At 42.3% G+C, this 9,854-nt stretch overlaps 1 protein-coding gene across 1 annotated transcript; it reads left to right on the top strand.

Moving 5' to 3' along the window:
• Nucleotides 1-1,628: 1,628 nt before the first annotated feature.
• On the top strand, nucleotides 1,629-4,863 carry FADD (Fas associated via death domain). The gene is made up of 2 exons (XM_056851821.1): nucleotides 1,629-1,927; nucleotides 4,562-4,863. The coding sequence occupies exons 1-2, from the start codon at nucleotides 1,630-1,632 to the stop codon at nucleotides 4,834-4,836; spliced, it is 573 nt and encodes a 190-aa protein (XP_056707799.1). The 5' UTR covers nucleotide 1,629; the 3' UTR covers nucleotides 4,837-4,863.
• Nucleotides 4,864-9,854: the final 4,991 nt, after the last annotated feature.

Genomic DNA, 9,854 nt, shown 5'->3' with positions numbered 1-9,854 from the left:
AATGGGCAGGCCTGATCAGCAGCGGGCCCTCAAAACCAAGTTTGTTTGTTAATATTTAGTTTCCACATTTATTCTAACCTTCTCAACAATGACAGGAAAAAAAAGTAACTGGAATTTGCAACACAAACTTTTTAGAAGTAATGCAATTCATTAATCTATTAGCGCGTAAGGGTTTTTTTTTTTTACAGATGCGCTTGCAAAGAAAAGCAGTACATTTGTTGTATTTGTGCTTTTTAGCAGTTTGACGATGTCTACACTCGTGCGCGTGTGTGTGTTAAGTTCCGTCAAATCGCTTCGGACTCATTGCGACCCTATGAACCAGTGTCTTCCAAAATGTCCTATCTTGCTCAGATCTTGCAACTTGAGGGCTGTGGCTTCCTTTATTGAGTCCATCCATCCCTTGTTGGGTCTTCCTCTTTTCCTACACTCTACAGCACTGGTTCCCAGCCGGGGGACCGTGGACCCCCAGGGGTCCGCGAGAACTAAATTAAGGTCCGCGAAACAAAGTTATAAACCCATAATAAATTAATATTTTCAATTAAAAGTTCTCTATTAGAATAATATTTGAATATATATTTTTATAAGTTTAATGTTTAACTAACAGTGATGATTAAAGTTTATTTTCAAATTCTCGGAATTTTTATTTTGAACCTTGGGGTCCCTGCACCGAAAAAAAAAGTCCTAGTGATCCCTGGTCAAAAAAAGGTTGGGAACCACTGCAGTCTACAGGCTTCGGTTTTGTAGCTAGTCTTGACATTCCCTATAAAGGTTAAAAAGGGCAAGAGTCCAGTAGCACCTTAAAGACGAACAAAAATATTTTCTGGTAGGGTATGAGCTTTCGTGAGCCACAGCTCACTTCTTCAGAAAGCTCCTACCCTACCAGAAAATATTTTTGTTCGTCTTTAAGGTGCTACTGGACTCTTGCCCTTTTTGACTACTGCAAACAGACTAACACGGCTACCCACTGTGAATTACCTATAAAGGTTGTACAACACTGCCCTCTGCCGCCTTCAGAGCGCTCTGCAGTTCTTGTCATGCCTTGCATGTGATTTCCGGAGATGGACGAGTCGCCCTCGTGCGTAGGCGGAGCGTTTCTGGAGGAGGAGCGGGGAAGGTTCCTTGTTGGCCGGCTTAAGTCAGGAAGTGCAGTGAGTTTTCGAAAAAGTTGTTTTTTCTTCTTCTTTTAGGATTTCTAGCAACTTTTTGGCTTTACCCAAAAACTTATTTGGAGTTAGTCTGAAGTTTGGAGTGGGGGGGGGAGGGGAGAGGAGAGGGGACTAATTAATATGAAGAACTCAGCACGTTGTAAAAGTGCAAGTAAGATTTTTGTGAGTTGAAGTAGTAATTCCTAGCTTTAGGAAATGGTTCTGGGATTTAATAGCGCCTTGTCAGATCTTTTTTTCCTGCTTGTTTGGGGCACACACACAGAATATAGATAGATATAGATAGATATAGATAGATAGATATAGATAGATATATTTTGCTAGTATATATATTCTGGGAATATATATATTCCCTTATAGAATATATATATATTCTGTAAGGGGAAAAAAGAAACCTTAAAAATCATCTTGCATGTTTGTTTCTGTAAGCATTCTAACCCCTCTCCCTTTCCCTAGGGTTTGGAGGATGGACCCGTTTTTGGTTTTACTGAATTCCTTCTCTGTCAACATATCTCCCAATGAGCTTTCTGATCTCAAGTTTCTGTGCCAGTCAAAAATTGGTAAAGGAAAGCTGGAAGCTGTGAAAAAGGGCACAGAGCTCTTCACCATTCTCCTTGAACAGCAAGACATCACACCCTGCAATGTGGAGTTTTTAAGAGAGATGTTCAAAAGTCTGAAAAGAGAAGATCTGCTAACTCAGCTAGAGCAGTTTGAAGAAGCCGTAGAAAATGACCCTGCTGATCAACTAGATGTCAGTGAAAAACGTAGGTGGACAAGTGCTATTTTTGTTTGGCAGGGTTGGGTGAGAGTCAGAGAGCTGATGGTGCGTATTGGGGTGGGGTCTCTGGTTTGCCTAGATTTCTCCTTCTAGCTTTATGCTATATCCCATGGCATTCCAGGGAGTTAGCTGACCCTTGAACAGCTTTTTTTTGGGGGGGGGGGCACCAGGGGCCGAAGCAAGAAAATAGCAATGTGCGAATGGACCTCTGCTTCCTGTTTTCTGGGCCCTTGATGTGTGCGGATAAGTCTGTCAGGAAACTTTTCCGTGCCATACTGTAGTGCTTCATAAAATAGCTATGGCTGTATCTTAAACAAAAGCTGCAGCCCACAATGAAGTACTGGCGGGGAAGGGGGGCAAATTTGGAACTCCCCTTAACCCACATCATACCCCATAGTCCCACTTCCCCCTCAGGCATTTTATAATTGACCATAGAAAGTTGAGAGTAGCAGCTGAGTGTCAGTTAAAGGACAAAGCAGACAGGGGAGACAGGTTGGCCTGCTCATACTTTTCTCAGGCCAGTTTTGGGGCTTGCTTGATTTACAAAGCCATATTTCTGCATCCCTGGAGAATCTCCCTGGTATGTAGAGACCTTCCCCTTGTCTACTGGTGGCCTAGTTTAGATACAGCGGCCTGTGTAATTGCTGGGCAGGAGATTCACTCTGTGAATCCAGGAATTCTGATTTGGCTTGAGGGAAATCAAGCTGCTGTTAGAGATAACATAAAATATTTTAAATAAATAAATAAATAAATAAAATAAGAGCCAATACAAAGGGCCGCCACTTCCCTCAAGGACTGCAGGGTTTATTATGCTTTGAATAACTATGATAGTCAGAAATAGTCAATGAAGTGCTTATAGGGTTGCCAGTCTACAGGGGGGGACTAGAGATCTCCAAGAATTACAGCTGATCTCCAGACAACATAGATCATTTCCTTAGAGAAAATAGCTGCTTTTGGAGGTGGATTCTAAGGCCGTTGAGGTCTCTCCCCTCCCTAAACCCCATCCTTCCTAGGCTGTATCCACAAATGTCCAGGAAATTCCAAACAGAGTTGGCAACCCTGTGTTACCACAACTTCAACCCCCCCATTTAAAAAAAACACCTTTGTACAATTTCTGCCGCTGTTTGTGAAACCCCGGTTGAGGAAAAGATGGCTGCTGCAGAGGGTTTTTTTTAGTTACTCCATTTCAGTCCCCCTCTTCTTTCCTATGAGGACCCCAAGTTGCTTACAATCTCTCCCTTTCTTCATTTTATCCTCACAGCAACACTATGAGATGTGTTAGTGTGAGAGTATGCAACTGGCCCAAGGTTATTCAGCAAGCTTCCATGCAGAGTGGGGATTTGAACCTCCCAGATACCAGTGTGAAACTAGCCACTGCAAAAGATCAGATTGTCAGGCAGTTAAAACACTTCTGACATTAATCTCTGAACATTTTTGGAGAAAAGGATGAATATGTGAACGAGACAAGGATTTTTAAAATTATTTTTATTTGTTTATTTTGCTTCTACGTATTGCTTTTTCCCATCAAAACTGGCTGGGAAGAGAGAGACTGTGAGAGCATATACAGGATGGGAAGTAACTTTTCTGTCTCCAGTGTGGCCCACTCTGCCTCTTCTTGCCAAGTGTTTCATTGGCGTTTCTTCCTTTTGTCCTGTTTCTTCAGTGGGAGGGAATAAAGGTTGAGGTCTGTTAATCTAACTCATTTGTGAATGCCCAGAAGCTCCCTAGCCAATGTGGTGTGAAGAAAGAAATTGAATAGTAGCAGATACCAGAAGCACTCAAACTGGAGTCATGCTCCATTCATGTGAGGGATTAAGAACCCACAAGCAGTTCAGAGTGACAGGTGGGAAGGGTGTTCTTTAGTACTTGACCGTACACCTACCCTGTTAGCCATGGGCATAGACCAAGTATCAAGTTTCTTGAAGCAAAGGGTGGAAGACATTGAACGCCAGACAGACCTTGGAAAATCACCATTTTTCCTAGTACCTGATAAATCTAGGTACTTAGTCTCACCTGTGGCTTATTTTTATCATCTTGAGTCTATTAATTATAGGAAGGCCTTTACCTTTGCCAGATGCCAGGCCCTACCATCAGCTGTTTTAGAAGGGAAATATAAGAAGATCCCTAGATCAGAGAGGTTATGTCCGTGTGGAACAGGGGACATTGAAAACATTGAACATGCACTGATATGTTGCCCATTCTACCATGAAGTTAGATCAAAGCTTATTTCCCCCCAATTGGTAAATTCCCTGAAGAGTCAGTTGAGCTTTTGGCAAAGAAGCTCCTATTAGAAGACCCTCAACTTACACTCCAAACTGCCAAATTCTGTGCCGTTGCTATTAAAATACGCAGAACTTTATTAGAAAATGATTGTTAGAATATTTTACAATTTTATCAATTTTAAGATGATAATTTTATCCAGGGGTTGCTTTTATTGATCTTACACCTTTATATGTACAGGCAGTCTGTGATTCTGCTGTGCAAAACTGGAAATTTTGATGTATTGGCACGTGATTGGTCAGTCGACCGTATTAAGGAATTTGAATTTAGTACTTGACAGTAGGTGACTTAAATCTCCTCTTGTGAATCAGTGATTTGACACAAGCCATTTGCTTTCTAGGTAAGGTGGAGAGAGCTTTTGAAGTCATATGTGACAGTGTTGGAAAAAACTGGAGAATGCTGATTCGAAAACTTGGAATTTCAGATGCCAAAATAGATCGAATTGCAGCTGCCCATCCATTCAACTTAGAGGAGCAATTGATGCAATCCCTTCTAGCATGGAAGAAATTAAAAGGAAAAGAAGCTAAGGCTGATGACTTAGTAAAAGCCCTCAGGGCTTGTAGAATGAACCTAGTGGCAGACAAAATTGAAGATGCTGTACGTCTGGCCATCTAAAATGCAATACAGTCACTGGGAAGAAACCTTTACCTGGATATTACATGAAAAATAAGCAGGAACTGTAGAATTCTTTGTATGTGCTGCATTTGTGCATACACTTGCTTGCTTTGTTTGCATGCAGTGGAATTAAGATTACTTTATTTGGGCCAAGACTGCCAAAGCTGGACACCTGGGGCAATTCAAGTACAAACCTTATACATGTTAAAGTAAATTATTTGTAGTCCTGTTTAAAAATTTAAGAGAAATCCTCCATTAAACCTCTTGGAGGGCCGAGCTGAGAGGAATGCAACCAAAACATGTGAAGAAAACTGTTAGTAATGCATGAATGGTAATGGACTGGAAGAAACTGTCCTGTACAATCTTGCCCTAGGTATTATTTTATGCGTGAGGTCGCAAACAACCACCTAGTTTTACGTGAGCATAGTGGAAAGTTGCTTTCTTTGTACCTTTGATGAATTTGGAACTTTAATGTTGTGGAATTGTTTTTGATATTTCTCAAACTGATAATGTGTTTGAGAGCCAGCTGCCAAAATATGTTTCTCATTTATATGTATGAAAATTTAAATTAATTCTGTCAATAGACATCAACCTGCCTTTGTACATAGTCTTTTTTGTATTCATCATGATTTACATGATATAAATTGTGTGATTTTTTTTTAACTTGTTAAAAAAGGCTGGCTTTTAGTTAGTTATAAATCTTGACACTGCTTTGAGTTCTAGGAATCACAAAGTACATCACCTGTTATGGAAATAACCATTGGAGGGCTCTCAGAACCAGCATGAAGGATCTTGACTTTGTCATCAAACAAGTATTTCTTTGTGAAAATGTCTGGAAGCTTTTAAGGCAGCTGTTTCTTCTGTCATAACCAAACTTTAGGGAAACATTTATTTACTGATTCTGATATATTTATTGGGGGTAGGAGTAATGGAGAGCCAGCGTGGTGTACTGGTTAAGAGCGGTGGTTTGGAGTGGAGGACTCTGATCTGGAGAACCAGGTTTGATTCCCTACTCCTCCACATGAGCGTCGGAGGCTAATCTGGTGAACTGGATTTGTTTCCCCACTCCTACACGCGAAGCCAGCTGGGTGACCTTGGGCTTAGTCACAGCTCTCTTAGAGCTCTCTCTCAGCCCTTCCTACCTCACAGGGTGTCTGTTGTGGGGAGGGGAAGGTGATTGTAAGCCAGTTTGAGTCTCCCATTAAGTGGTAGAGAAAGTCAGCATATAAAAACCAACTCTTCTTTTTTTTCTTCATCCCATTATGATGTGCCTTCTAGGTCTGGCACAGCCTTACCCTGTGGAAGAAGCCTGTTGTCCCATTTTTAATGAAAAAAATGGTGCTTTACATGGAGTGAAAGTGTAGAAGAAAAGGAAGCTGACTTTCTCTACCGTTTAAGGAGAATCAAACCGGCTTAAAATCTCCTTCCCTTCTTCTCCCTACAACAGGCACTTTGTGAGGTAGGTGAGGATGAGAGAGTTCTGAGAGAACTGTGACTGGCCAAAGGATACGCAGCAGGCTTCATGTGTAGGAGTGGGGAAAATCGACCTGGTTCACCAGATTAGAGTCCGCTGCTCTTAACCAGTACACCATGCTGGCTAGCAGAGCTCCTGAACCAGCAAGTATATACCCAGTTCAAACCATATGAACTACAGCCTAATCTAAACTCTAAATATATTACTGTGGTATTTCCATTCTGCTGTAAACTGCCCATTTTTCAAAAACAGGAAACCAGCAATATTGTTTGAATTTGCCAATTCATTTTCCCTTTAATGAGCTAAATTACATTCATGAGACGGAGTAGGGAAGAGCTCAGCACAAGAAAACCTGAACCAACCAATTTGACAATAACACAACCTATATATGCTTAAGTGAGGGGGGGTATGTTTTTGGCCTGAACTGAGGGAAGGAGTGCTCGCCCTTCCTCCATCACATCACCATTTGGGTGGGAAAATGCCCGCTCTCTGCGTGAGATGGAGGGAGAGGGGAGCACTCCAAGCACTCTGAAGCTTCGAAAAATTCCTCCACAGCCTGCCTGCACAGTCCCACGCAGGACTGCGCTGAAGACAACAACGAACACAGGAATTATTCAATGAGTGGCTGCAACAGTTCGATATCTATCATTTCACACAACATTGGTCCTTAAAGGCATTGGGAATTACAGCTTAACTATCAATAGCTGAATGCATTTAGAGGGCTTGGTTCTCTGAAATGGAGACCTGTCAAGGAAGGTGCTCGTAGCCCAGGCACTCAAAGAATGCACAGTTGCATTGCCTGAATAAAAACGAGGGGTGTGAACAACAGCTAAGAAGCTTTCCTTATCCACAAGGCTCCTTCCTCTCTGTCTTTAGCATCAGTCTCAGGCATCTCTACAGCCAAGTCATTATGAGAGTAGAGCTCAAAGTAGAAATTATTCATTAGGCAGGATGATCTTTGCCCCCAGGTACTGGTGTCCTGTATGTAGTTTGAGACATTTTCGGAGTGAAAAGGCTAGTTAGATCGCCAGAGATTGGAGGTGAAACAAAGCATTTAATGCCAACACTTCAAAACCTGAGCTAGCCTCACAAAAGTCAGTGGGATTGTTGTGTTCCTCTGCTACAGCAAAATACATCTTGTTTGTTAGTTTTTAAGACCCCACAAGGCTCCTGCTTTCCCCCCCCCCGACAAGACTAGAACTATGTAATTGTCATAACCCAGTACTCCAACCCAGTCTTAAAACAAAGCTGCATTGTGTCCATTTGGTTAGCCCTACAACACTGCCACAGTGGAACACACCCTCAGAGATAGTGAAGTGCTGCCCCAACCATCCTCCTGTCATCCTTGACCCTATCCTGCCTCCACTCCCCCAGGTGAACAGCCCAGACACCACCTGGTACCGTTAAATGACAGGAACCGAAGAGCAGGAATAAATGGACAGTTCTGTCAATGGGGGAAAATAAGCAGTGGAGTCCCCCATGGGTTGACATCGGGGCTGGTGCTATTTAAGTTGTTCATAAATGATCTGGAGCTGGGGGTGAGTAGTGTAGTCACCAGGCTTGCAGATGACACAAAATTATTCAGGATGGCGAAAACCAAGGCTGACACTCAAGCGCTCCAGCAGGATTTCCACAAACTTAGGCGAATGGGCAACCGTGTGGCAATGCTGGTAAGTGTAAAGTGTTGCACATTGGAACAAAAAAAAAAATCCCAACTTCGGGTATAGGCTAATGGGGTCTGAACTCACTGAAACTGAGAGGAGGGAAGATCTGTGGGTTGTAGTGGGTAGCTCAATGAAAGTGTCAACCCAGTGTGCTGCAGCAGTGAAAAAAAGGCAAATTCAGCCCCCACCACCCCCTTCTTCCCAGGACTGCCAGAAATTCCTGCTGCCTGTGCCCCTTATGGGACCAGTGCTGTAGGCTGGTCACACACATGAACACTAAAAATATACTGTATAACTGTTGAGTGTTATTATTGTATACCTTGAATTGTTGAATTGACTGATAAAAATTTTGCTACTTTATATATTTCAAAGAAGTGAACATTTTCAAGACATGCTCTTGGCATTTCCATATTTCAGTTGTCCCTGGAGCGAGGGATCAGGGTGGGTTTTTTTTCACATTTCTGTAAGCAGAAAATGTATCTATCAGGGAGAAGGGTTTCCATTAGTTGCATGTATATCTACATGCCTTCATTGAATGTTTGAATCAGCTCCAGATTTATTCTTTTTAAGATAGCTGATGGAGAAGGAGACAACAGTGGAATTCGATTCAAGTAACTCTGCATAGGATTGCAAAATTGGTGTGGTGAAGTGGATAAGAGTGTCAGACTAGCATCTGGGAGGCCCAGGTTCAAATCCCCACTCAGGCCATGGAAGCTAGCTGGGTGACCTTGGGCCAGTCACACTCTCTCAATCTAACCTACCCCACAGGGTTGTTGTGAGGATAACATAGAGGAGAGGAGAATGATGTATGCTGCCTTGGGTCCCCACTGGGGTATAAATGAATTAAATACATAAATAGGAATGTGGGTTCCTTCTTTGATATTAAATAGGCCAGGACAAGGCATGTGAATTCTGAACACCAGCCTCTCAGCAACAACATCACAACCTAAATTTCAAGGGAGCCTCTCAAGACTCCGTGGTTTAGAAGTAGCCGTGTAGTCTAAATTGTCTGAATCAACCCTACTCTAATATTTTTGAGGAAGAACATAACATACAGAAAACTCATTTGGGAGTGATGCTTAGCTTTACCTTTGTTCTTCAAGTCTGCAGATTTTGACTAATTTCCAGTTAACTGGCACCATTATCACATCCAGAACAAGAAAGTAATTGGCAGACCCTGAAAACAGTGAATAATGTATAAAACAGTGGTACGTGTATCTGATATTATTTCACACATTATTGTGTGAAACAATAATGGCACCCCTTGTTCTGACCCATCAGAATGAAATCACAAATGCTGTCCCCAAGTCACCAGAACTAAGAAGCTAGTGGCCAGTGCCCAGGCCAGGTTCTTCCCTAGGTGTATGCCAACATGCTTAACAGATAGGCTTGCCAACTTTTTTTAGTGGTGTAGTGGTTAAGAGCGATGGACTCTAATCTGGAGAACTGGGTTTGATTCCCCACTCCTCCACATGAGCGGCGGACTGTAATCTGGTGAACTGGGTTGGTTTCCCCACTTTTACACATGAAGCCAGCTGGGTGACCTTGGGCTAGTCACAGTTCTCTCAGAACTCTCTCAGCCCCAACTACCTCTCAAGTGTCTGTTGTGGGGAGAGGAAGGGAAGGAGATTGTAAGCCGGTTTGATTCTCCTTAAAAGATAGAGAAAATCGGCATATAAAAACCAACTCTTTTGTAAAAATTGTATTAATTCTTGTCATGTAAACATATAGTGTCCGCATATTAAGTGCTGTTGAGTTGCTTCTGACTTAGGTGAGCCTACGAATTAACGACCTCCAAAATGTCCTATCATTAACAGCATTGCTGAGGTTTTGCAAACTGAGGCCCATGGCTTCCTTACTAGAGTCAATCCATCTCATGT

This window comes from Euleptes europaea, chromosome 6 (assembly GCF_029931775.1).
Source record: "Euleptes europaea isolate rEulEur1 chromosome 6, rEulEur1.hap1, whole genome shotgun sequence".
In the NCBI taxonomy this organism is placed as follows: Eukaryota; Metazoa; Chordata; class Lepidosauria; order Squamata; family Sphaerodactylidae; genus Euleptes; species Euleptes europaea.
Note: the sequence above shows the minus strand (reverse complement) of the source record. Positions and strands in the feature narration are given on the sequence as shown.